This window comes from Oreochromis aureus, linkage group 16 (assembly GCF_013358895.1).
Source record: "Oreochromis aureus strain Israel breed Guangdong linkage group 16, ZZ_aureus, whole genome shotgun sequence".
Lineage (NCBI taxonomy): Eukaryota > Metazoa > Chordata > Actinopteri > Cichliformes > Cichlidae > Oreochromis > Oreochromis aureus.
This window is the reverse complement of record NC_052957.1, coordinates 14,279,533-14,307,198: the sequence shown is the minus strand read 5'-3', so window position 1 is coordinate 14,307,198 and position 27,666 is coordinate 14,279,533. Positions and strand designations below refer to the sequence as shown.

Genomic DNA, 27,666 nt, shown 5'->3' with positions numbered 1-27,666 from the left:
CAGGAGGAAAATGCGGCCTGCCTTAGCATTAATTATTGAAGATAGTACAAGCAACAGTCTGATCCTGGGATGACTCCGGGAAGCGGAAGGCGGCGTTGCTTAGCAACCAAGGGGCCAAACAAGCGCGAGCACCATCTGAGGAAATATTTCGGCGTGTTAGCATTTTGGCTAATTAAGCTTTATCCTTTTCTTTTTACCATATTACTCTGCGCTCAGTAGTTTTATATTTGTAGTTTAAATATATCGTTTAAGTTGACCTACGAGTCAAATGGCAGGCAAGAAAAAGGAGGCAACGCTGCAGGTTGTGATTTTGTGTTTTTTAAAGCTACTTTTATCATCCCTGGGGATAACAGTTTGTCTTTTCATATCCAGGCTTCTGTCACAAACCAAGAGCAGTGGGAAGAGATGCTTGCAACCAAGGGTTTAACAGGTAAGACTTTCATCGGTAAAAGAGCTGTTGTCCTAATAAAAGTGAACGCTCCACAAGAACTGTTGTAAAGATGTTACAGCGTGATGTGAAGGACTGCTGGCATCGTGGTTACTTATTTGCTGTGTTATGCTGCCCCCCTGTGCTCAGTGTGATAATTGTACCAGCCTGCCACCCCTCCTTTCTGTCCTCCTGTCTTGTACACACACACACGCACACAATCAGTTGCTGACTTTCTCATTGCAGTCATAGATGTGTATCAGCAGTGGTGTGGTCCCTGTCGTGCTGTGGTTAGTCTCCTGCGAAAAATAAAGAATGAACTGGGTGATGACTTGCTTCATTTTGCCACAGTAAGAAGAGTCAATAAAAAATATGAAGAATTAAAAATTTTCAGAGAAGGACCTTTGAAATTGTGTGTGTGTGTTTTGGTGCAGGCCGAAGCAGACAGCATTGATGTTTTGGAGAGGTATCGAGGGAAATGTGAACCCACCTTCCTCTTCTATGGGGTGAGTGTGTGTCTGTGTGTGTGTGTGGCTTGCCACTCTATTAGGTACACTTATTCAACTGCTCAGTAGCACAACAATGTAATCAGCCAACCCAATATGCTCAACACAGGAGCAACTTAATGCTTTTAGGCAAGTAGACGTGGTCAGAATAACATGCTGAAGTTCAAACAGAGCTTCAAAATGGGGGAGAAATGTAATTTAAGTGACTTTGAATGTGGCATCGCTCACAATGGAAAACTGGAAAAATGTTGCCTGGTGATGTGAGGGTAGGGTCAGAATTTGGCATAAACAACATGAAAACATGCATCCATTCATCCTTTGTACCAACTGTTCATTCTGCTGGTGGTATAATGGTGTGGGAGATATTTTCTGGCACACTTTGTGCCAACTAATAATTGTTTAAATGCCACAGCCTACTAGAGTATTGTTGCTGACCATGTCAATCCTTTTATGACCACAGTGTATCTATCTTAAAGCTCAAAGCTCAGTCATCTCAAATTGGTTTCCTGAATATGACAATGAGTTCTCTGTACTCAAATGGCCTCCAGTCACCAGATCTGAATCCAATAGAGCACCTTTGGAATGTGGTGGAATGAACGATTTGTATTATGGACGTGCAGTCAAATCGAAATCTACAGCAACTGTGTGATGCTTTCATGTGAATATGGCCAAAAAACTCTAAGGAATGTTTCCAGCAACTTACTGAATCTATGCCATGAAGAATAAAGGCAGAACTTAAGGCAAAAAGGGGTCAAACCCAGTACTAGTAAGGTACGCATATGCCTAAAAATGTGGCTAGTTGGCTATATACTATATAGTAGACTGTATAGTTCAACGACAAAATGTGTGTTCAGTGCTTCATTACTAAGATAAGATACAGTATACTTTGCTTATCTCAAAGGTTGGGAAATTTCTTTATTAAATTAAGCATAATCTCAAATATGTAGAACTGTATATAGTTGAATATTATCCAATATAATGTGACAAAACACTTTTCAATAAAAGTGAAAACTAACTTTTAAATAAAAATAAAAACTGCAATAAAACTAAAAGAAGTAAACCTATAAATCAAATATTAAATGATTGTTAATAATTATATGAATTATTTAATTAAATAAAAGCTGATTATCAAAGTGATATATGTGTGTGTCTCAATCTCAGTTTCAACATAAACAATATCAGATATCATCACAGTGGCTGAATATAGGATTTTAATGTAGCAAAAATGGCTTAGTAAACACAGAGTGTTAGCATACTATTATTCTGTGCTAGACAGGCCTGTGTGTTTTGCTGTTTTTTTTGTACACAACTTCTGTCTCTAGTTATTTCAGTCTATTTCAGTTTATGATACCTGTAGCCTGTAATGGTTATTACAATTATTAAATGTAATTTCTTGTATTATTCTGTACCTACATTTAAGTATAAGCAAGTATGCTAGTCAAAGAAAGAAATGTTTTGTGCCGTAAAATATTGACTCAATCTTTGCTTTAAATCCCCTTTCTCAGCATGTCTTTGAAAGCCCAAACATATTCTCAGTTCAAATGGGATTGGTGATTTGTTTATCGAACACAAATAAGTCATTTGAACTCCTATGAAATGGCTCAATTTACTGCAGTCTCAAGCCAAGTGATCACAGAACACAAAAAACCCTTTGTATGTACAATATTGTCATGTGTCCCACCATGCTGCAACGGCTGACCGAGGCCAGGCTACTGGCATGCTGGATGCTGGCATGTGTTGCTGCAGTCTTGTCCATGAGAGCACCATGTCTGATCCGACTGTTCTTGGTGGAAATCTGACTAGATGGCAGTATCGAGATGAGGCGCTCCAGCCTTTACTTGTCCCATTCTTGCAGCAGCGCACCAGCAGCATCTCTTTCAGCAGGAAAATGCCCAAACCCACACTGCCAGAGCCGTGTAGGCCTTCCCATATTAGGAGCATATGCAGGCATTCCCTTGCCAGCATTCAGTCTTGTTATGGATGATCGTTTGCATCACATAACCATCTTCAGGTACATTCTCACTACTGGCAATGTGCTTGGTTTAATTGAGGGTGGTGCCTGGTCAGCGCAGCCAGGAAACATGACACCACTCACTTGATGTGTATTATGTGAATAATTAATGTACCTAGACTGTTCTCACATGGGCCCAGGACACAGATTTTGTACTTGCAAGCTGGCTGTTTAAAGTTGAACATCTCAGATACAGCTAAAATTTCAGGCCTGTAGTTTGTGTGTGAAAATGGCTTTGGAGCCATCCCCTCCTTGTGGTGAAAAAATATTATGTCAATTTAAAAAAAATATTCTGTTGAAATATTTATTTGTCTGATCGAAATTACACTAATTTTGATCAGACATAATACTCACTAACCAACAAGCTTAGAGAGTATTACACTCTCTAAGCTTGTTGCTGATTTGTTTTTTGGGGGGGGTTGCATATTACATATTACATAGGCCTCTGTAGCCTTTTGGTATCTCACCATTTTATAAATGCTAAATTACATGTAAAAAAAAAATGTTTGAAAACTTATCACTAGGCTTGTGTTGAATGAACAGGGTGGGGAGCTGGTGGCTGTACTGCGTGGGGCAAACGCTCCCATGCTTCAGAGGATGGTTGTGGAGGAGCTAACCAAAGAGAAGCTGGTCCTGGAGCAAGGTGGTGAACGCAAAGTGGTGAGGAGCTTATTATACACATGCATTCACACATATTTCTGCCAGAACAAAAGAGTGTTTCTCTGCAGACATGCTGACTTGTCACGGCTTGTTAAAGCATTAATATTAATTAATTTTTCTGTTCTAAGTAAAGTAGTCCATAACAACGTGACAGTAAGCCAGCGTGTATGTTACCAGTGCTGAAAGCAATGTGACTAAAATCAAATCAGTCTGTGTTTATTTTATTATTTACCCGTTTTGTTTTCCTACAGTAGTATTTCAAAATTGCTTCTGTGGATGATGGCTTTTAGCCACTTAAGTCAAGCAGCAGAAAATATATCAGCAGCTTTTGTTTTTAGGTGTTTCTTATTTATTTTTGGACATTTAGAGTAAAAATACAGCCTAATAACCACCAAGTTCATGTCAAAATCCTGTCACCCTGACACACTGATAGTTGTGTATGAATTAGTCTTTTGCTGCATCTCAGTGGAAAACAGACAGCCTGCACTCTTTGCACTGTCACATAACAATTTCCAATAAGTATGGTTTAAAAGGCTACCAGTTGAATGTATTACATTTATTTGTTTGTAGGTTATTTTTATTAGAATTTATTAGTAGCTTGGCGAGTTAAAATAACCTGTACAGGGCTCTGGGAGAAATTGGCATTTACTAATAATTTGCAGTCTGTTTGCTTTCTGGACTGCAGAGAGAAGTTGGTTTTCCTGAAAACAGACATGTAATGAAATTGAATATATAATAAATTGTATCCGGCTAAGCAAAGACTTTGGAGCAAAAATAACAAACATTTCCCGGTTACAACCTAATACTTTACTGTTTTTTTTCTATATCTTATGTGACTCTTGGGTGGAAAATAAAGCTTATAAAGCCACGTTAAACAATACTAAAGCCACCATTAGCCATAGCTGTAGTTTATACATACATATGTAAAGACAGTCATGTTTAGGGATTCATTATTTTTATTTCCTTTGTTGTGTCTCTGTTAGGTGAAAGATAATGCTCTGACAGATGAGGAGAACAAAGAAGAGGAGGAGTTGCCACAGCATTTAGAAAATGAAGAAAGTGTAATTGGTACTGTGGAAAAATATAATTGGCAGTATTTTCAGTGCTGATGTTACTTATCATTGTTGTTTCCTGTTGATTCTGTGGAATATTTTGCATTCTGTCAGAATTACAGATCATCACTCAAGCTCCTCTCTTCTCTTGCAGTCCCTGCCAGTAAATCCTACACAGTTGCCATCATTAAACCAGACGCCGTTGCTCACGGCAAGGCAAATGAGATTATTATGAAGGTACATAAAGAAGATCACTGCTCACATTGGGAGAAGAAAAGATTGTCTCAAGCTTTCCTGCTGATATTAATTCATTATGTTGATGCTGATATTCTACTGGATAGATTCAAGATGCTGGCTTTGAGATCCTGGCGCATGAGGAACGCACGCTGACGGAGGTTGAAGCTCGAGATTTTTACCAACACAAAGCAGCAGAGGTGCGGTATAGCGAAATAGAGGGGAATGGTATAGAATAACAAAAAGACAATTCTTCTCACAGACAGAGGCTCATTGCATAGATTGGCATTCAAGTCAAAGTGAGGAAAACTGATGATGATGCAGTGAATGTTTGTGATGTTAGCCAGGGCCATTAATATTCTGAGTCAACATACTGGGAGCAGAGCAGTCACGACCAGTGCAAAAATCATTCAGTTACTTTGCTACACATGACACATCCATCTGCATTTTAGCACAGGGCTCAAAATAGAGTTGCTGTGTAAGCAGCTTTTTTTTTCTATTTTGCTTATGGTGCTGTTTTTGATGAAACCAAATTGTTATAGATACAAAAATTTAAAATATGTGAGAAAAGCCTGTGAAATTACTACTGCTGAGAAAATAATAAATGGGCATGACTTATACATGTATTTGTTTTTGCAGGTTTTGTATTCAGTGCATTAACATATGTGTCTGTGTACTGCCTGCTCTTTGTATGTGTTGATGGTTTGTAGGCGTGCTTCGAGGATTTGGTGCAGTTTATGTCCAGTGGTCCCTCCCATATTCTAGTACTCTCTCAGGTAGAGGGATCTGCCACCGTTGTACCGGCATGGCGTGAGTTTATTGGCCCAGCAGACATAGAAGAAGCCAAGAGAGAAAAGCCAGAAAGGTTAGTTACTGGAAATTATGCATATGATCCAGTGTCATTAAGTGAAATTATAATTTCTGGGAAGAACAACATTTGTTTGCAGCATCGACATTTATCTCTGCACTGCTGATTGCAACAGTGCGAAACAATCTGGAGTCTGGAAAAAGGAACAAAAAGCACATTGTCGCCTGCTCCATCAGACACACCCAAACATTATGCTTCTCTCTGGTTGAGCACCAGCCGAGCAACCATCTGGTCTCCTCTCCTTTCTCCCCCCTGGCTTCCTGCAGCTTGCGGGCACAATACGGCACAGAGACACTGTTCAACGCAGTGCACGGTAGTGAGGACAGCGACCAGGCCAGCAGGGAGCTCGCCTTCTTCTTCCCCAACTTTCGGACGGCCTCGGTAATGGAGCAGGATGGGGAGGAAGAGCATGTGGAGAGGACACTGGCTCTCATCCGCCCCGACGTTGCCAGGGAGAACAGAGGTGGGGCTCATGCCAAATGCACAAGTACACACGTGGGCAAGCACAGATACACCTTCAATAACAGCTCATATTAACAGTGAGACTGCTCCTTGACTCCTTCACCAAAGGTGTTGAATGACACTGTACAATGCAGTGAAAATGCACATGCTTATTTTAGGTAGACTGCTATGTTTTCTTTTTTATTTCATATCCCTGATTTTGCAGAAGAGATCTTAGATCACATCCACAAGTCTGGCTTTATAATAGCCCTTCAAAAAGAGGTGATGCTGTCAGAGGAGCAGGTCAGACAGTTTTACTGTCAACATGTTGAGGAGGACTACTTCCCTGCACTGCTCCAAACCATGACCAGGTAACTTTCAACAAGCTGTATAATTAATCCAGAGATTTCCTTGTTTTGTTTTTATACTGCAGATAATTATTCAACATGCGTATATTTACAGTGGGCCGGTGCTGGCTTTGGCTCTTGCCAGAAAAGGAGCTGTAAGTCATTGGAAAACCATCCTCGGTCCTTCTGATATCAATAAAGCCAAAGAGGAGAGTCCAGACTGGTGAGTAATGTGCACCACAGTGAGGAAAACTACCAGTAGAAAAGCAGTGAAGTTTAAAAAGCTAATCTACTGTCTGTCACAGATTCTAACAGCTTGTTAGAGAGAACTCGGCACTCTTTTCACCTCTCTTTTTATCCTTGTCAAGAAAAATTACAAAAAGAGCCAAACAACACAAAATCAGCTAGATAAGTGGTTCTTAAAGTTGGGTGCAGTGACTCCCTGGGTGTCTTTGAGTCTGATTCAGTCTGATTCCATTGCAGTCAATGAAAATGGAAAGGGACGGGCATTTATAAAGCACTTTCTAGTCCTGCTGTCCACTTAAAGCGCTCCAGACTGCAAGCCAAATCTAACCACACATTTACAGAGATTTAAACACATTTTCTCTCATACACTTTCATCCACCTCACAACCATGACCAGTTTAGAATCACTTATTAAATGTAAGTATGTTTTTGGACCCTGATCACACTCACACTCTTGGGTGAGGTGTTCCAGGCATGTCTCACCAGGTGGAGGCCCCGAGGCAGACCCAGGACACACTGAAGAGATTATATCTCTCGGCTGGCCTGGGAAAGCGTTGGTGATTTGGGCTTCACTACCTAGGCTGCTGCTTCTGTGACTTGGCCCCGGATAAGCGGAAGAAAACAGATAGACGGATGGAATTGAATTTTAGCTCTGCAAATATGTAGTCAGTCATTTTACACTCCACTGATTATAAATAGACAATTTTTCTGAAAAGTTGATGGTAGAGGGGCATACTGGGAAATATATCACTCGTACTTTCTGACTTTGCTTTAATTTGTGCAAAATGTGTACACAACTTGTTGACATCCACTATGACTAACTAACTAAAAATAACTTTTTTTCTTTATATTTTTATAGAGTAGATCATTGGAAAAGCAACATTTTAAATTATGTTTTAAAAGTCAAAGAAAAGAAGTGACTCTAAAGAGGGAAGAGAGCAGGATGAGTATACTTTGGATCTGAGTAGTGTTTTTAGGTTTTTTGCTGAGTAGTTTGTGTTTGAATGAGGAATTATGTAAATGAGTAAATGGACTGGTTCTTACATAGTGCTTTTCTACTCTACTGGAGCACTCAAAGCGCTTTATACAACATGCCTCATTCAAGCATCCATACAAACACTTTTTTATGCCTAAGTGCTTCCAATCTAACATTCATATACATCTGTACTTCGATGGATGCACTACCAACATTTCAACTGCCTGTTTGGTGCGGTGAACCCGTCCAGTCTGTGAAGACCTGTGGCTTATGAGCTTCTCTCTTTGGCTCCATACAGACATAACAGTGTCTTTATGCTACTTTAGCAAAGCTAAATCTGTTTTGGGATTGTGGTAGCCTCTTTGACAAAGATCTTGAGTTTATATAAGCGTAGATAAATGTCCATTCCCTGACCCATATATATCTGCTCCAAGACATTGTTAAAGGATGAACATTTTCTTTTGCAGATGCATGAACTATCTGTATTTATTTTCAAACAGTAGTGCTTTGACACAGTTAAATATTGTCTGTTGTCTTTTTCTGTCTGCAAAGCACCATATGTTTCTGAGGTTTCTAATTGGAGTGGAATCAAACTAGGCAGTCTGAACAGAAGTGAAGAAAATTGCAGTTAAATTACACAAAAATTACTCATTAAATTACATCCTTTCCTTTGAAAATAATTTCTGGAAACCATCAATACTTTCTTTTAAACGTGGATGGTGCCAGACAGTACAATCACACCTGTAATTCACTTCTTTGTTTCCCTCGTACTCAGTCTAAGGGCCCAGTTTGCAGTGGAAAATAAGCCTATCAACCAGCTCCACGGCAGTGGAAGCTGCGAAGAGGCAGAGCGAGAGATCAGCTTCTTCTTCCCTAAACAACAGACTCTGGCAGTGATCAAGCCAGATGCAATGGAGGAACACAGAGGTCCTTTTATGTTCATTTGTAACCACACAGAAATGCTTGACATTACTTTTGTTTTGACCTATTTTTCATATATTTATGCTCCTCATTCTGACAGAGGCTATTTTGGAGGAGATTCGTGGCCGAGGTTTCTCTGTAACAAGGCTAAAGGAGACGGTGCTGTCAAGGGAGATGGCTGAGGAGTTTTACAAAGAGCACAGAGAGAAGCCTTTCTTTAACCAGCTGGTGGAGTTCATGTGTCGGTTAGTCTGCTCTCGAATACAGCCACCAGAGCAGTGCAAAGTGACTACAGCATACCCGCCCTAATTCCTGCTGCCACTCCAATTTCTAATGGCACTTTTAACAGTAATCTTAGCAGCTTAGAATCAAGGCAGCCTCAGGCGAGTGGCTGCGACGTGCATCTCAGTTTCATTCTTTGTCCCACATCGCACATCAAGATTTTAGAGCTATCTTCCGCTCCGATTAGCTCCCTCACTTGGCTGTTACACAACTTCTTGGACAAAATGAGAGAGTTGAGTGCAGCTGGTCACAGCAGCCTGAAAAACTGTCTCAGTGCCTCAATATTAGCTCAATTTTAGCCTTAATTATGGATTAATAGTATTAATATATGCAATAAGGATGGCTATCACATGAATCTAGAGCTCCTCTTTGAATAGCTTTATAGAGCTCCAGAGCATCAGTAACAGCTTTTAACTGATGCACATTTTTACAATATAATCTTGCCAGCCACATTTCAGTGTAAAGTAGTCCTAGCTACATTTTAAAATATAGTTATTTAAAGCTTAAAGAAGTAGCATCATTTAACCTAGATACCTGTTCTGGCCCAGTTTTAACAAAGACACCTGCACATCGTTTTTTACCTGCAGTGCACCATATTCATCCAGTCAAATGGTGCTTGTTGTAACAATAGGAAGTCTCCCATTGTTGCCCTGGACAATTTAACTGCATTATTTTGTGTGTTATTTCAGTATCAAAATAGTATTTTGTCATGTTTGTTATTATATTTCAAGGTTATATCAAAGGCAACATACGAGGCCAGACTGAAAAGCTTGGCAGGATATTTGGTTATCCAAACTTTCCAAAAACCAGATGCATTCCTGTTTCTTTGCATGTTTGGAATCATATTGCCAAACAAGATAGCTTTAAGACAGTTCTTTCACTCACTGTGGCATTTTCATTACAGCGTGTAAACATCCCACGAATGTTTGTTTCAGGGGACCCTGTATGATGCTTGTACTCACTAAGGAAAATGCGGTGGAGGAGTGGAGGGCCATGATGGGTCCCACAGACCCAAACAAGGCAAGGGAAACGTCCCCAGAGTCTCTGAGGGCTCGCTTTGCTGCAGACATCCTCCATAACTCAGTTCATGGTTCTTCCAACGAGCAGCACGCGGAGGAAAAGATCCGTTTTATCTTCGGTGACATCAGCACAGATGCAGAGCTCACCAGTGACGATCCCATTTCAGGTGACCATATAATGAGTGTGAAAGTCTTTACCATCTGTCACACCATCTGGTTTCCTATAAATAACAATTTTCAGCTTATTTTTTACATCAATTTTCTTGCTGTTAACTAAATTTTTCTTATCATACTGAAATAAATCTTTTTTTTTGTTCATCTTTAGCTAAAGAGGAAGAAAAGGCTGCAGAGAAAAACACAGAAATTATAGAATCTTCAACTGAAGAAATCTCCAGTAGCAGAGGTGTGCACATAAAAAAGAAGGGTATCCCAATTCAGGGACTTGACCCTTTAGAGTCTGCACTTTTGCAAAATTTAAGCTGCTTTCGCATTGATGAGAAGGCCATAGAGTATTTTCATCACTTTACAAAGACAGGGATGAGGTATTGGTATCTGTATGTCTACTGACTTTATTAATGGCCATTTTTCTGTCTGTTAGGCAACACTGTAGCTATAGAGAGACTGAAATTGGGACACCACAATTACTGTTTACTGCGAACACTGAGTAGACACATCTCTTTACAATGACAATCAAGATTACTTGCGCAAGAAGAGGCGTCTCTCCTGACTGAGAGAAAACTAATGCCACTCATCTCCATAATGTCACAAACAGCTGCTGGAATTGCGATGCAAACTGGCGCTACAGCCTCTCTGTGTGTAGGGAATGAAGTAAATCTTGATTGAGTCATACCATCTCATACCTGCGGAGGAAAATTGCACCTCCAGTGTGCTGTATCTTTTTTCTGTTGCCATTTTTTTTAATGCATAATTAGGATCAGGGGACAGAATCTTGAATCTGTGTGCAGCCCATGTTTGATAAATTATGAACACTGCAACATTACTAGTATTCCTGGCTGCAAGACAGTGTTGTTCAGCAAAGCTGTTATTACTTATCAGCAGCGATATTTAGAAGAGTTATCTTCAGCATCCCTCTTTATTTTGCAGATGACCCACAAACAGGAGGAAGTATCGATCCAGAGCACTCAAACTGAATCATCACACCTTGTGTTTTCTCTATTATAAGCTTTATGTGTAAAATCGTGGGAACAACAGAGCGCCTGTCATTCTATGAATCATGAAATAAACAAGACAAATATATAGACTTTTTACACCTTTTGTAGGTGGCGTATCAAGACGGCACACTCAAGAAGCACTGTAGATGCGGAGTCGTGTTCCCTTAATACCGCCGTCGACAGTTTGATGGCTCTCTCAGCTCACATCAGCAGCCGCGGGCTACGTGACTAAAACCAGGATAGTACAATCACCAGAAAGTGACTGATAATTTCAGTGTTCACAGAATCCTTTAGTGAGTACACTGTGCCACTATCTGTACCTTAGGTTGTCTCCTGTAATTTACTACCACAGTGCTGTGATAATATGAACAATATGAAGGTAGTATAAAGAGTGTTACTCCTGTTTATTTAAGGGGTGAGTACAGGGGACGGTAACAGAGCGATTAGGCTAGAGTTTTTTCCGCTTACCGTAATTATTGCAGGATATTGCTTTAACAATGGGACATAAATTACACACTGAAGCTACCTAAATGAGGTGCATGAATAAAGAAAATATCTAACAGCTCTAAAAAGCTACATAATTGTTAGTATTAGTATTCATTGCAGATCATTTGAAAAAGGATTTCAGAATTCAACCACCTGGCAACCTCCAGGACTGAAAAATGAAGGCAACATGGAAATGGAAAAAACTGCAGTTCCTCTCAAGGCTTGTCCTCCCTCTTAAGGGTGGCTCCAAAAGCAAATCAATCCCCATAGCCTCCTATGTTAAAATTTCAGCCAATTAAATAACAAGCTTTCAGCCTGGTATGAAAAATTGGGGGTTTTTTGGTGTCTGGTCGCCTGTCCAGGGTGTACACCTCCACTCACCATATGACAACCTGGACAGGCTTCAGCCCACCCACAACCCTGAATGGGATGATCTGTTAAGAAAATGAATAAGGAGCTAATGTCCCTGTTCATAGTAAATGCACAAGAGCAATGAGAAACTAAGGTTAAACTGGCCCATTTGGGGACTGTTAAAGCTTAAAATTAGGGGCATGGCTACTTTTACTAACAGACAGGCCAACATATGCTGCTTCCAGTTTGTAGTGAAGATGCCTAATGGAGCGTCTCTAGTGGAAATATCTGACTCATAAGACGGCTTAGTATGTGGTAAAATTAAAAGATCCACAAAGGTTTTGCTCAGTTTTGGTGAGTGAAAGAAATATTTTATCAGTCTTCTACTTGGCTCTAAATAGTTTGTCAACCATTCTAATCTAATCTGAGTCAATGAACTGGACTTCTTGCCTATCTTAGTTTTGAGTTTCAAAGTTAAACTTTGGTTGTGTTATTGTATTTGGAATTGTCTGTACTGTGTATTAGTTTATGGCTTATCTTGCTAAAAAAGCCTCCTATCATTTGCTGATAATTTAGCACGCCACATTCATGTAAATTTGGTCATTTCTGGCTTCAAAGCAAAAAAATCACAAACTAACAGTTACATCACGGGTGGCAACATCCTTCTTTTACATACAGTCTATAAATTTAAAACCTATAAATGACTATATTTTAATCCAAGTTAATCTGAAGTATCTTGAAGGAGTTTAAACATGTAATCCAGCCACCATGCAACTTAAAGGCTGTCAAAAGGATGGTAAAAAAAAAAAAAATTCTTCACATTTTCCTGTATTAGCAAAACAAAAAGATTTATTGTAGTTTTCACCCATTAAAATAACTTTCAACTCTGTGCAGGCATGATGTAGCTGAGATGTAGGACTAGGCTTTGCTCCATGGGCAAACCCAAAAAAATTATGGCAATAAAATTGGTCAATCATCGGTCTTTGTAGCTCCACTGCTTGTCCGTACTAGTGCCGCGGTGCTGCGTAGACGTGGATTCGGGCGGAGTGTCCTCCCAGTCATTTGCAGCCTCCAATAAGATAGCCTCATCCATGTCGTCATCCTCAGAGAAAGATCTCTGGAACATCTCCATGATGCTCCTCTGGGTAGGATCCTAGGCAAACAGAAATAATCAGCGTGTTTCAAAAAATAAATCTATATGTAAAAACTTTTAACAGCACTATCCATTATTAATTTACGTACAAATATACAGTTTACCTTTGAGTGGAAGCTGGTGTTTTCTGCAGTTTCCGAGAAGTTTGACTCGGAAAGACCCACTTGCTCCAGGACATTCATTTTTTCCTGGATCATGGGCCTGGAATGATACACAAATAAATATCAGTCCAGCCCTTCACTCACTCTTTGTCACAATATGCACACCAGTCAGCCCACATTAACCCCTCCTCCTCCCCCTGCTGTTACAGACCAAGACTAATGAATGCTGCAGGAAACAGTCTGAATAGCCACATAAATGCCTGTAGTTGGGTCATACAGTACTTGCACCTGATTGACACATACCATAGGTGATCATCAGCAGTTCCCTTGGCAACCAGGTAGTGAATGTTCACACTGCTGGTTTGTCCAATACGATGAACTCTATCCTCTGCCTGAATGAGAACCTGCAGTGGGGGAAAAAAAAGCTTTTTCCTTTATAGCAAAAAAGAGCAAAGGAGTTTCACAGCTTTAGAAAATGATTCTGGCTTTTCATTTAGCTGCAGTGACCCCAAAAGGCCAAAGACTACTCGAGAAGAAAAATCGATGAAAAGTCATTATTCAAGCTTTTAATTTATCTGCCCACAGCTGAAATTAAAGCACTAGTTTCCACCTGGAACTGAAGCTGTGGCTTAATATGTGCTTATAATGAGTCACATTTTGTCTGAATTCGACTCATTATAAAAAAAAAAAAAAAAAATCTAACCCGCATAAGATGTGTGTTTCTGGGAAATGTCTCCCTTCAGGTTTTGGGGGAATTTATCACATTGTGGGTATAAGAAACAGAGCGACATAATGTTTTGAAGGCTACCAGAAAAAATAACCTAAACACATGGATGATTACTAAAACACACACTATGGCTGGGTTATAACATATAATCTAATGTTATAATGTAATTTTGCGTTCGCCGTTACCAGAAAAACTGTGGTGTTCATAAAAGCGCAGTTCCTCTAAAGGCCACTTGAGGGTAACTTAAAACGTGAGTCAATCCCCACAGACTCCCATATTAAAATTACTCTGCTTTAGAGATTAAATTAACACATTTACTGTCTTGTAAAGAGCAAATTATTATTTATTTTTTCTTCTCAGTAACTAATTTATCTTTTCATAACAAAAGTGCTTTCATATCTTATATTTTCAATTTCCTTTCCCTATTTAAAAGTTAAATGCTGACAACCAGTATCGATAAAGTAGCCCTCTAATTTTCGGATTCAGCTTGGTAGCATTAGAACACTTCTTGTTCTATATTTGGTGTGGGCTGAGAAGCAAACCGGAGCTTTTTAAACAGCGGGACTCAAAAATATTAAAGAATGGTGTTACTGACAGTCATTTCAGTGACAGCGGAGTGTTTTGCAGGGACAGCTTTCCATGTCTCACCCCGGGGTTCCAGAAAAGCTCAGCGAAGATCACCAGGTCTGCAGAGTGCAGGGTTAGGCCCATATTAGCTGCAGTGATGGACAGTACCGCCACACAGGTCTTTGCTGAGTACTGAAACCTTTCGCACAGCTGCTGTCGCTCCGCTGACGGAGTGCTCCCATCAATACGGATAAAATCGACATTCTGAGGAGGAAGTAAACCTTTGTTATTTTCTGAAAACCATCACTTAAAGATAATGACTTATCGTAGCAGACCAAGATAAATCACCTAATTAATTAAATAATCCCATCCTTATTAAACTTGAAAGAACAATAAGTCATAGTAGTAGTGCTAAAGCTCAAATGCGCTCAGAGCCACCCACACTTGTTCTCCACAGCTACTGAAGGACTTGACCCGTTTGACGTTTACTCCTACAAAAGATCTCATCTGAGTAACCGGTTTAAAACAAACAAACAAAATAGTTAAACTCCATTCTTCTACGTCACAGCTGCATCACTTTCCACTACGCAGCCCTTTGTGTGGAGTATCATCAGTATGTGTCTTCCTTACTTTTTTCTCCAGCTCGGTTGTGATATGATCCAGGACTAATTTATGATGGGCAAACACGAGAAACTTCTCCCTCCCACACTCCAGCATGTCTGTGATGTACTCCCTGAGAGGGACAGAACAACATACTGCAGAGCTGAACCATTTCAAAGAAAGATTGAAATATTCAGTCTTTATCTGAAGTCTTGGTTATCTCCAGTGCGGTGCAATCATAATGCTCTGACAAAAGATTCTCTTTCATTTTACATTTTAATCTCAGCACTCATCAAATATAAGCTGATTCGACTCACTGATCCCCACCATTAGAGGGTCTGTACTTACATAATGGCTTGTAGCTTGGCTTCGGCTGTGTGGTTATAAAAGACGAGGAGGGCTTCCTTCTCTTCCATTTTCTGAAAAAGAGATAAGGAACATCACAAGATAAGAACTGACAGGAGATTCTGTTTGATGATTTGATAAGACTGCCATTACTCGGAGGAGTACTGTGATTATGCACAATCAAGCTCAGCGACTCACTCCCATTGGGCCGTATAAACACTCCAATGAGGCTGGACCGGAGAATTCTGGGTCGTTTAAAAGCATTTGTGTGCGCTTGAGGCTCGAGGACTGAGCCAACACATCTGATTACCTTGGGCTAACTAAAAGCTTCTTCAGCCTCTTCTTAACAGATTTGTCTTTTTAGTCACAGTTTTTGTTATGAATTTTGTATTTTAGGGGCGTACAAGTGAAGACATAAAACAAATCCTACTTTTGCAGATATTGTGATATTTTATAACTACTGAAATATACACTCAGGCACTTTGATTTGGACCTGCTTTTGTCTTCATTCTTTGTGCCACATTCATAAAGAGCTGGAAACATTCCTCAGAGGTTTTTGGTCCATATTGCTGCAGATTTTTTGGCAGTACACCGATAAAGTACATGGTCAGCAACAATACTCAGGTAGTGACTGGTTTTTAAAGGATGCTCAGTTGGTACTAAGGAACCAAAAGTGTTCCAAGAAAATATCCCTGACACTACTGCACCACCAGCAGCCTGAACCAATGATTCAAAGTAGGATGGATCCATGTTTTCATGGGCTTTACACCAAATTATGACCCTACCATCAAAATGTTGCAGCAAAAATTAAGACTCATCAGACGAGACGATGTTTTTTCAATCTTCTGTTGTCCTATTTTGGTGCACCTGTGAATTTTAGCCCAGTGCTGCTGTAGCCTATCTGCTTCAACGTGTTGTGTGTTCACAGATTCTCTTCTGCACATCTTGGTTAAACATGTTGTTACTAGTTATAATAAGGAGTGGTTATTTGAGTGACTTCCTACCCAGTCTGGTCATTCCCCACTGACCTCTGACATCAACAAGGCATTTTCAGAGAACTGCCACTCACTTAATAATAAATAATCACGTTCTCCTTCTCAGACCATCCTCCGTAAACTGTAGAGATGGATGTGTGGGAAAATCCCAGTAGATCAGGAGTTTTGGGAATACTAAGACCAGGCCAGCTCGTCTTGACCATGACTATAAATGTATTGAGCTGCTGCCATGTGATTGGCTAATTAGATGAGAAGTTGAACAGGTATACTCAATAAAGTGTCAACTGAGAGTACATCCATCAGTTCTACGATTTCCTGATGATGTAGAAACGATTAGAAAACACAGTATTCAAATTCTATGACCTTCCCGGGTTTCAAAGGTTTTAACACCTGTGGCTTACATTGCGATGTCCTTTGGCCAACTGCTTGGCTGCAGCTGACAGAGCTGCTTTCGTGCGGGTGTTGATTCCATCGATGGTCACCGTGACCACCTTGCGCTGCTTAGCGGGAAGCTGGGAAAGGACCTCAGACTTGAGACGGCGCAGCATCAGACACTCTTCCAATAACAGCTTCAGCTCTCCAAGATTAGAAGAGCCCGTGTAGTCCCAGCCCCAAGTCATCTGTAGGTGCAGTGAACGGCAAAAAAAAAATAAAAGAACAGATGATAGTGGGAATGACTGGTGGAAAATAAAATGTGGCATGTAAAAGTTGTAAAGAGTTGAATGTAAACTTGAAGGTTTTTTCTTTCTTTTACTAAATTTTCCTTTATTAAAAGTCAAACGTGTTTAAACACCAGACTGAAGAGATTCTGTTACAGAAATTAAATCATGAAAGTCAAATTAATTAAGCAACTGGTCTTAAGTAGTGGTTTACATCGACAGAGCTATGGAAGCATTTTCCTTAGAGTCAGTCCTTGTCTTGCTGATCTTATGCAGTCCACGAGGACACACACACACATATACACGTGGGTGATGCAATAAACCAATGGCCCCACAGCGCCCCACTGATCAACAGCAAGCAATAACATGCCAAGATGCGCTGCACTGTGCCTGAAAAGGCAGGGCAGAAGATCACTGCAAACTAGTTTTAGCATCATAAACTGTCAGACTTCAAGTACTTTGCTAAGCTTGTGAATGCACTTAATTTGTTAATATAAGATTTGAAAATAACTGTTGTTTGTTGAATCCAGTTATCACGTTAAATGAGTTTTAATGTACACTAATACACCAGTCATAAGCTTACACTGGTTTTACATCATGCACTAATTGTAACCTCATAAACCTGTTGTGTACTTGTCAGCAGTCCTATGAATTATTTAACGCATTTTGCAAATGCTAGATATCCCTGATCAAGAACTGGACACGTTACAAAGTAGGCGAGGCAACAGATATATCTGCTGGCTAGTCTTCTAATAGTCTCATGTGTCCTGGAGTCACAGCCACATACAAGACAGCACTAAACATCAATTAGGGCAGCAGAAATTCTTTATGGTTAAGCTACCTGTCTGGCATCACAATAGCGGATCCCAAACTCATGGAAGCGTGGAAAGAGCGTCGGTCTGACGGCCAAAATCTGAGTGTACAGCTCAGCCGGTCTGGACATGGCGGGGGTCCCCGACAGGAGGATCACTCGCTTCGCTACCTGAGGATGGAAAGATGGACAACTCGGATCACACAGAGCACTGTTCACTCATTCTAGTCCATGGGAGCAAATTATATATTTTGATGTGATTACATGTTTTTAATATTGGTGGCAAAATAACCATGATATTAATAGTCACATGGACTGTGGATTTCGCTTAAATTGTAAATTGCAGCGAAACAGATAATTGTCTGATGGCAGAAATCCCAGATCTGTTTGCCTTCAAAATTAAATCAATTGTTCAGCCAGCTTATGGGCTATCTGACACACAGATTTACTGAAATCTGGGTCTTACCTTAATTTTAATGAATTACGTGGGAAATCGTTCCCGCAAAAATAATCTAATAACAAATCTAATTTGTGACCCATGCAAAAGTTAAGAAAAACAAACAATCCCTATGGTGTATCTAACAGAATTATTAATCCCAGTAAAACATTTAATTAAAAGAGAGAGAGAGAGAGAGAGAGAGAGAGAGAGAGAGAGAGAGAGAGAGAGAGTGTATACCTTCAGCAGAGGCAATGCTGCTTTACAACGAGCAGTCTTCATGTTTTTCAGAAAGTGAGACTCATCCTGCACAGAACGACACGTCAGCGTGGATTTAGGAACCTTAACCTGAAGATAAATGTGAACTGAAAACAGCCATGTTTAAATAATAAGCTCACCATGATGAGAACATTGAAGGGATTTCCTGGCTGCTGCTTGTCCATCCTGCTCAGCAGGTCATAGCTGATGATGCTGATCAAACCAGACCGCAGACTGTCTTTGGCCTTCACCACTACGTTGATGCTGTCAGGAGTCAAGGAGGGAAGCCAGCGTCTGAAGGCCTGCAGGCACAGATAAAGGCTCGTGTGAGAGAGACAGACTGAAAAAAAAAAAAAAAAAAACACTCTCAAAGCATCAGTATTGGTCTAACTAGCACTGGGATCCCACCAGTTTCTTAAATTTATAGCCAACATTACTTTGTGAGTAATTGCTAATTTATGTTTTTCCACCACTAATAATTCATGGTAACCACTGTAAGAGTGCTCCCATTGAAAAACAATCAATCATGCAGTTTAGAAAAACTGCCCACTGACAATTCGCTTTCTCTCTTGCCATTCGCTTGTCAGCCTGGTTTAAACTCATTAAATTATAGCTCCTGTGCTGTGCTGTACATTTGGCCAAAAGCACAAGACTAACACAGTGCAGATAAGACCCAGGGCGGACAGAGGAAGTGTCCTTTAATGGGACGACATCCGGTGACTGTGATTTCAACCTCTGATATGGGGACTGCGTTTCGTCCTATTTAAGGGGTGGGGGGCTGTGAAAGTGAGTGAAATTCGTTTTGAAAATGCACCGCTGCTGCAAGTTAAACAAAAAAATAGATGCTACAGAACATAAGACATGGATGAACACTGACACTAGAAAGTACTGAAACTGTAAAAGAAACACAGAGACAAAGAGAATTAATATTTCAAAATCAACCTTTTGTATTTTTTGGCTATCAGACCTGTTGCCACTGGTTGTCAGTGTTCCCAGTTGTTCTGTAACACCTGAGCCTTTTTGGCCTGCTTCCCTTCATTAATATGGATCACGCTCACATTCTGCGTCATTTGCTGTTCATCTGCTATAGATAGTTTTTTAGTCCTGAGATTTCTTTGTTCTCCAGTTTCTTCTATTCTTTTAAGGCTAATAGCTCTTTGGGAACCACCTTGTTGGTGCAACAGTACTGTTTTTCCCCTTTGTCAAATTGTGTTGCTGAACTAAAGAAATTGGAATAAATTATGATTTTTTGTGAATATGGTAACAAAGTGTCTAAAAATACAAATTACAGTCTTTGTAGACAAAACAATGTTTCACCCCAGTGTTGTGTAACATCACAAAAAAGAAATCCTCTGGTCAGGTACAAGGACCGGGCTGAAAATGAAGCAGTTGATGCCCAAAGAAAAACTTGGCAAGACCTTCAGAAAGCCTGAAGACCTACTGACCATTTTAAAAATTATATCAAAGTCTATCTCCTTGGATGCAAAATATAAAGAAATGAGGAGTGACTCAAGACTTTTGCACAGCACTGTACCTAAGATTACAATTTCCCAGTCTACTTTTCTTTGTCCTACATAACAGAAAACTTAATATCAGTTTTATTTTTTAAGTAGATAAAAAGCAGGCCATGTGAATATGTTTCCTGTGGATCTGGTAACAAATAACTGATGTTTTTCTCCGTTTTGAAAAGTTCAAGATGAAACATGTAATCATTTAACTTGAAAAGAACTAATTAACAGTGCATTTAAATATTTGATTTCAGGATAAAACAGTCAAAGGAAAGGAGTCAAATAAATACACCATGTATTAACACCTCCACCATAAATCAGTGCTTCACAATTCTAATTATCAAACGCACCCATGAGACAAAGAAATGGAAGCATTAAATTCAAGGCTGCCATCTTTGCTGCTAAGATAAAGCACCTAACAAAGAGCAAGAAGTCCACGGGGAACCACATTAACATTCTTCAAATGCAGAGAGCTTTAAGCAGAAACCAGGATTATAATGTGAAGAACAGAGTTTGAGTCAAAGGACAGTAGAAGGATATCCTTAAGACGGCGCGTGCTGACTTAAGGCAGACCGATAGTTCGTGATGCTATTAAATGGAAACAAAGCGATGAACTCTAGCACCTCTTAAGTTATTAGCTTATTTTTCTTTAGGCACAGTTTTTACCTCAGCCCAGGTGAATCGTACAGAGGACGGAGTCACCACCAACAAAGGCCACTCCTTTCTGTAATAAGCTGCTATACAGATGGCCTGAATAGTCTTTCCCAGGCCCATGTCATCAGCCAGGAGGAGGCGGCCCTGTTTAGACACTGCAAAGCTGCAGAGACAGAAAGAAATATTTAAGATACATGGTCATTGCGGGAATGTCTCACAAACAGTGCCTTTTAATGTGCACACATAGAAGAAATTACAAATAAATAACTGTTTATTGTTATTATTGGCTACACTGCTTAGAAAGAGCACTAATGACTACCCAAAGAGACCTACTTGACTCCCTCCCTCTGGAAGGGCATGAGGCTTCGGGTGAGAGAGGGGTCGATGCTAGAGAGGTCTGCCTCAGGGACGTTTAAAATCCTGGCTTCAGTCCCATCAAACCTGGCAGAGAAAGCCTGGATTATTGCCCTGGGAAGAGGCTCCACCTCCACTGCTGCTATCCCACTGAGGAGATCCACTGGGTATGGAACACAGCGCGGTAAGACAAGATGGCAAATGTAACAGGGACATTGGTAGACCTGCTAAATAAAGCCAGTGTCGTTACTCACTGAGTCTCTTGTAGTCCTCGAGTGAAAAATTCCACTTTCTTGTTTTCATGTCTGCCACAGACAAAAAAAAAAACTGAGATCAGAAGCCATAAAAGCAAAGAGACTGTCAGAAAAACAAACATAATTAAATAAGGCCACTGTTACCGTAGCTCTTTGTTGGCATTTGCTTGAACGCTGCAATGACATCAACATGGTAGCCAATGTCCACCTCAAACTTTGTCTGGGACACGAGAATGCACTGGCCCTGCAAAGTGGCTCCGGGTTTCTGCCAGCCATTACATAACTTGAGCAGCGCTGCCAGGGCCGCGCCGTCACGAGCTCGGCTGGTGGCCTCTGCCACGTCCACCGCTTCCATTCCCTCCAACGGTCTCAAAGACACCGAGGGAATGGCAGCTGCTTCCTCCACTGCAATACGGGGTCAAGAAAAAAAGTAATGATTTGAGACAGAGTTTGTTTCAAAACAGTAGCGTGCATGAGTTGAGCTCCTGAATCTGGAAGATCCTGTGAATACTTCCATACTTAGCTGTCGGTAGTCCTCCAGACTAAAGTTCCACATCTTGGTGGCAGGATCTAAGGCAGAAAATTGCATTTTTAATTCCAAAAGACAGCAAAATCAGCATATAATACAAAATAACTATTTTTAAAATTGCTAATCATCCTATAGAGGATTAGAGATTTATGTTCATAAAAGAAGATAACAGTTTTTACAGTTTTTGCATTAACTGTTTAGGAATTACAAAAATGTTATATATATTTTCAGAGACTAATTGAAGCAGAGATTAATTGACTGGTAAGCAGTTTTATGGCCAGGTGAGGCCTGTTCCCTTTTATGACAAAAGAAACTGACATAATATCTCAAGTTGATCCAAAGTGTTGAATTTGTGCTGTAATTTTAAATATGACATCCAAAGAGATGTCAGTGCAGTGAGGGAGGCCAAGTGCATGATCATAAGAAAAACTCAAGAAAACAACTTGACAGCATCTAACCAAGTCAATAACACTTTTAGGAGGTAGGTGTCTCATTGTAAACGTCTAGTCACATGGTTGATTTGACTGTATACCAGTGGCTTTTGGTGGTCTTCAAGAGTAACAAGAACTAAGGGGCTTTGCACAATTCACTGAGTAACATATCAGCTGCAAAACAGCACAGTAGGCATCTCAAACACTTACCATAATTTTTTGAGGGAATGGACTTGAAAACAGCAATAAGCCCTGCATGGTAGCTCACTTCTACCCTGAAACGGTCTTCTGTGTGAGGTACACATCTTCCCCTTACAGAGATGGAAGGCTTTTTTGCAGGTATGACATTTGTAGAGGTGGGGTTAGAGGAAAGCTGTGCCACTTGACTCTGAGCAGGTTTACTGGGCTGCTTGTAAAATGAGCCAACTGCACCTCCGGAGCTGCTGGATGAGAGTTGATGTTTGCCCTGAACTGGCCCCACGGGGACGCTTCCTTCAGGAGACAAGACGGAGCTCCTCAAATGTTGACTTTTCGAAGGAATTGAGTTGGTAACTTGTGTCTGCAGAGAAATATAATACGAAGCATTATAAAACTATCCCCACCGACAGTAAATGACTGCACATTTAAGCATAAACCTCACCTGGTTTGAAGATGCAGAATTACACACAGTGCTTTGGTTGAAGTGGCTGCTAGTGCCAGGCAGCTGCTGCTGACTTTGGCTCTGTGGTTCCCTTTTTAAGGGAGGGGGGAAGCATTTTGGTCCCGAAACTGAGGTTTCTCTGTGCTGAACTGAGGCAACAGGATCCGGACTCTGTTTGGGGAGCTGTGTTTGCACTGAAGTACTTTTGGAGCCTACTGGGGGCTTAACATTGGTGCTGTTAGCCTGTCCAAGTCTTTGGGCTCGTCTTTCTAAAGCCTTCCGCCTGTTCTCCTCAATCATTCGCTGTTGCTCTGCAGTCAGCTGATTAGACATGTTGACAGCTAGAGCTATCTAGCAGACATCGGCTACAATCTAAGACACCCTACGTCTGCAAAAAGGTGATCTGTGTAGATCCATGTTGCCTTTTAGAGCTACTAACTGCGTTTTGTTTGACGTTATCTGCACTGCTGCTTCTGTTGCTAATGGTAGCAGCTAGCGACCCTAATCTGGCTGCTAACAGTCAAACTTAGCCACATAATATTATCGGAACAACCACAGTAGCATTACACATACGTGAACTTTAAGCCGTCTGAAGCAGATGACCCCAAAATGCAATCTAAAAACAGCGAAGTCTGCAAAAAGATTGTCAGCAGAAACTTTTAGCGCTAGTTTACAACTTCTTAGTTCAGGATCTGGCGCGCAGGAAGTGACGTAGGAAAACAACCCTGCACGTGCAGGTAGTGAAGACGTTTTTATTGCCATTAACCCCAGCTTTAAAATCATTTAGTACTGATAAAAACCACGAATATGTTAGCTTAAAAAAAACAGGAAAATATTTAAAAAAAAATTTGCAATTTGTGAATCTCCACTTTGTAGGTGACACTATTGCTAAATGTTTACGTAAAAACATTTACATTTGTCTCTAATTATCAGTTGATGTGAGTATTTTTCTGCTCCAGTAAGCACATTTTCTTAATACTTCTTACGTAACACATCTAGTTTCAGAGAAAATGGAGGTTTGGAGGGGGGTTATGCTGTTATGCTAACTTTAGCTCAGTATTTCTATAGTTTGACTTTATCATAAAATCTTTACATTTTCTGCTGGACCATCTCTAATTTGCCTAAACATTTTATGGTCCAAAGTTTAGATGTATAAAATGATTGCTTCTCCAGCCAGTGGAGGAGCAGTCATTCACAATCTTACCTTCATATATCAACTACTTTTCTACATATTTATTTTTAAAATACCGATCCACCCACTTTCTGGCTTTTTTGTTTTTGTTGTTTCTCCACACATTGTGTTATAACCAAGGACCTTAGCAGTATGGTGGATAAATAAGTTAAACAGATTTATTGTCAATGGTGAGGTCACAGGTATTCAGACTTTGATTATTTTCCAAGGAGTTCCAGGGTCAAGTAAGAAGATAAGCCCAAATATTTCTTTTCCACAGAATACTCTCCACAAACATCTCCAAATTTTTCAAACTATGGATTCTTGGCAGAAGAGGGAAGAATGAGTTCAAGAACATGTGAACAAAGCATCAGGAGATGAACCACACTAGCACAGTTCATGCAACAATCGGGCATCGACTGGAGCATTTCTTCAGCTTTAAATAGGTCAGCTTCCTAGACCTCAGGAGGAATTCTACCCCTGAAACACAAAGCCAGGGTTAACTCATTCACAGACACACACACACTGACAGAGGAGAGACAGGGAGAGTTAAGAATGAGGAAAAAAGAAAATGTTTCATTTTTGAGACTTACTCTACTTACATTTCAAGACAGGTCAATTTAAAATATACCAAGAGGCATTAAAAACACAATGTAGCATTTTCATAGATATCAAAATAACTGCAGCATTCATTGTGGCAGTCAGGACGCTAATTGCCTGATCCCTTCATGGCTGTCAGGTTCAATGCTTTAGGGTCTTGTGTTGGACTACCAATCACGCCAAGTAGACAATGAAACCTTGCCTTGGAAGACTACTCACATGAAATGCACTGCTAAACCCTTTTTTCCATTACTCCTAATTGTTTTGCCATATTTATGTACAAAATTGCATTGGTACTTGTACTTGAATTATTCGAGTCTTTTGGCAATGTCTGTTCACACAAAATGGGTTTATTTAATCAGCCAGTATTCAGACATTTTTTGATGTGTGTGTCGTGTCCCAAATTACAGATCCTGATTCGATTTTATGCAGAGAATGACCAGTCAAATTGTCAGGCTTTGATCTTTAATCGCTTTTGGTGTATTCATGTTCAGAAATTACCTCAATATGCAAGAACATGCTGGAAGTGCCTGATGGAGTATTTTGATATATAAAACCAAAAATTAGCAATCATTGTATATCTTATAACATGTTTAGGCAAATCAAGTAGAAGCACCAGAGTAATTTGAAATAGAACGACCCATTTGTTTTAATCCAAGCGTGGTTCAGCATGCACCAGCGCCTGTCAGTTCATCATCTTCCTTTAAGGCATTTTTCTTGTGATTGGTTACCTCTAACAAACCAAAAAGGTTTCATTTAGTAACGTTGCCTATATTTTATATATGAGAATCCAACACCGCAAAGAATCTGCATGACAAAATATTGTAAAGAGCATAATAAGTCCACTTTAAAGATTTAAAGAAGCTTTGTCTGAGTCTCAAGTGCTGGGTCATGGGTATACAGATACATGTGTACAAATATGAGTTTTTTTCCCAGAAAAACCATCAGAAAACAAATTCTGAGTTCTCCCAACAAAATTCAGCACCAGAATTTTGTAGCTGTAACATTTCCTGGTAAAAGGTAGAATGGATCCCAGTGAATAGCAGCAAATTCAGCAAGCCAACACATCATACTGTCTGTTCAAAAAAAAAAAAGCTGAAGATGAAAAGAGAATAACTCCTGCAACAGGATAATAACCCCAAACACATCTAAAATTCTACAATGGAGTACTTCAAAAGGGCCAAGCCATGGCCCTCACAGTCCTCCAGCTGAAACACCATCAAAAAATTCACCTCAAAAGTGTAGTTCATGCAAGACAGCCCTAAAATCTACAGAGCTGGAAGTTTTTGAGGGAAGAATGGGTGGAAAAAACCCACACATGAACTAAAAGCCTCTTAGCTGACTACGAGCTGCATTTACAAGCATATGGTACTTGTCAGAGGGGGTGTCACAAAGCACTGGCCATGCACGCTCCCCAAAGTTTTGTTTCTGGCTCTTTTTCTTCATGGTTATGTTTGAAACTGTTCAAAAAAAAAAAAAAAGAGAAAAAAGTTTTATTTCAAGTACTGGAGAAATTTCTTATTTAACTTCATGTCTTTTGAAGATAATGTCAGCCTTTTCTTCCTTAGCTATGTTTGATCAGCGCTTTAAAGTTTGTCTCAAAAGTTTAACCATTAGCTAAGGGATATCTCCTCCATCAGTGAAAGTCAGCTCTTAGCTATCTATAAGACAAAAACTGACTCCCAAACCAGATGTGACGCCACAAATCCTGCCTGGAGGTGTCGAGCTCAGGGGAAACCTTTCAGCAGAGGTGTGAAACTGAATTGTTCCCAGTGAGGATCAAACATACAAACATTTTTTTTTTTCCAAGTAAAGTGGGACTTTTAAGAAAAGGGCCTGAATACTTACTCCACCTCTGCTGTTATATAATCTTAGTTTGTGTCTGATGTTTTTCTCGAAAAGTCCAAAATGACAGCGGCCTAGGTTGGCTTATTTTCAACAGCACTTTAATCAGGCACTACTTTGCACCTGAGATGCAATGTAAGAGCAATCACTGGCAATTATCTGCCAGAATAGAAAAGCAGCAGGAGTGAGAGGTGCCAGTTTAATGTGTCAGTTTACTGTTGGCAATCCATTAAATGCTCACCCCATGGCCACCAGCCTGACCGCAGTCATACAAATTCTGACAAACCCCCCCCAAAAAAACACATTTCAGTTGGCTGACAGGGTCCAGTCACAGGTGTGTTCATTTCAATTGTTCAATCAGGCTGCACAGCTGCCCTGACAAGCCGGATAATTGCTCACCCTTTATCTTTTCTACCCAGCTTCCCCAGAGTTGTTCTCTTTAGTCAAAAAAATTAACCAAGGCGATTTTCTGAAGTAGCAACTTTGAAATACTTTGAGTATTTCTGATGCTATTTCTACTGCACCGCATTACAGCTGAACGTATTATACTTTTTATTCTGCTGCATTTGTTGGTAGTTAGTGACTGCTTTTTCTTAGATTTAAATTACTACCCAGTAGAATAAAAAGTATAAAGGTCAGAAGGAGCTGCATTAAAGAAAGTAATAAGAGAGGAACTTTGTATGTGAGGGTGGTGCAGGTCACCTAACAGCAAGATAGTGGTGAGGTGTGTGGTAGGAGTGAGGAAAAGGAGAGCCTGGAGAGGTGGAGGTATGCACTGAAGTGATGAGGAAGTAGAAGCAAGACTGATGAACGGCTTGGATGTGGTGCCAGTGCCAAAAAGACATGTGTCAGAGCTGAAGATGTTAAATTTTCATTGGGAGTGACCAAGATAGACAGAATTAGAAGTGAGTTTATCAGAGGGACAGGTCAGGTCGAGCGGTTTGAAGGCAAAGTTAGAGGGAGAAAATGTTGAGATGGCTTGGACATGTGCAGGGTAGGGAAAGTGGATATATTAGAAAAAGATGCCAGA

The 27,666-nt window shown here is 40.2% G+C and overlaps 2 protein-coding genes across 3 annotated transcripts; one reads left to right on the top strand and one right to left on the bottom strand.

Annotated features, from left to right (window-relative positions):
* The first annotated feature begins 53 nt into the window (after positions 1-53).
* nme9 (NME/NM23 family member 9) lies at positions 54-11,388 on the top strand. Of its 2 annotated transcripts, none has more exons than XM_039600166.1 (17): positions 54-301; positions 373-430; positions 674-777; positions 862-933; positions 3,488-3,604; positions 4,588-4,672; positions 4,811-4,893; positions 4,998-5,090; positions 5,601-5,755; positions 6,025-6,221; positions 6,426-6,570; positions 6,662-6,769; positions 8,543-8,694; positions 8,789-8,933; positions 9,906-10,156; positions 10,315-10,392; positions 11,270-11,388. In XM_039600166.1, the coding sequence occupies exons 1-17, from the start codon at positions 269-271 to the stop codon at positions 11,305-11,307; spliced, it is 1,914 nt and encodes a 637-aa protein (XP_039456100.1). In that variant the 5' UTR covers positions 54-268; the 3' UTR covers positions 11,308-11,388. The 2 variants fall into 2 exon arrangements, with proteins under 2 accessions (XP_039456100.1, XP_031614905.2); XM_031759045.2 differs by having other exon boundaries at positions 59-301; positions 11,094-11,388.
* Positions 11,389-11,550: 162 nt separating this feature from the next.
* On the bottom strand, positions 11,551-23,937 carry smarcal1 (SWI/SNF related, matrix associated, actin dependent regulator of chromatin, subfamily a-like 1). Its single transcript, XM_031759044.2, has 17 exons — positions 23,021-23,937; positions 22,591-22,939; positions 21,940-21,990; positions 21,565-21,825; positions 21,421-21,471; positions 21,146-21,329; positions 20,825-20,975; positions 18,791-18,952; positions 18,633-18,698; positions 17,987-18,127; positions 16,888-17,106; positions 15,495-15,565; positions 15,177-15,279; positions 14,628-14,810; positions 13,556-13,656; positions 13,256-13,352; positions 11,551-13,151 (listed from the first exon to the last, which is right to left on the bottom strand). The coding sequence occupies exons 1-17, from the start codon at positions 23,351-23,353 to the stop codon at positions 12,972-12,974; spliced, it is 2,703 nt and encodes a 900-aa protein (XP_031614904.1). The 5' UTR covers positions 23,354-23,937; the 3' UTR covers positions 11,551-12,971.
* Positions 23,938-27,666: the final 3,729 nt, after the last annotated feature.

Bases quoted from the DNA above. Each gene is read 5' to 3' on its own strand.
- nme9 (XM_031759045.2), top strand. From the start codon at position 269: ATGGCAGGCAAGAAAAAGGAGGCAACGCTGCAG. The intron at 6,222-6,425 runs GTGGGGCTCATG...CTGATTTTGCAG, and splicing joins CGTTGCCAGGGAGAACAGAG to AAGAGATCTTAGATCACATC. The intron at 10,393-11,093 runs GTGTGCACATAA...TTTATTTTGCAG, and splicing joins AGAAATCTCCAGTAGCAGAG to ATGACCCACAAACAGGAGGA.
- smarcal1 (XM_031759044.2), bottom strand. From the start codon at position 23,353: ATGTCTAATCAGCTGACTGCAGAGCAACAGCGAATGATTGAGGAGAAC. The intron at 14,811-15,176 runs GTAAGGAAGACA...CTTCCTCCTCAG, and splicing joins CAACCGAGCTGGAGAAAAAA to AATGTCGATTTTATCCGTAT. The intron at 13,657-14,627 runs GTGAGACATGGA...CCCCCACTGCAG, and splicing joins AGCTTTTCTGGAACCCCGGG to GTTCTCATTCAGGCAGAGGA.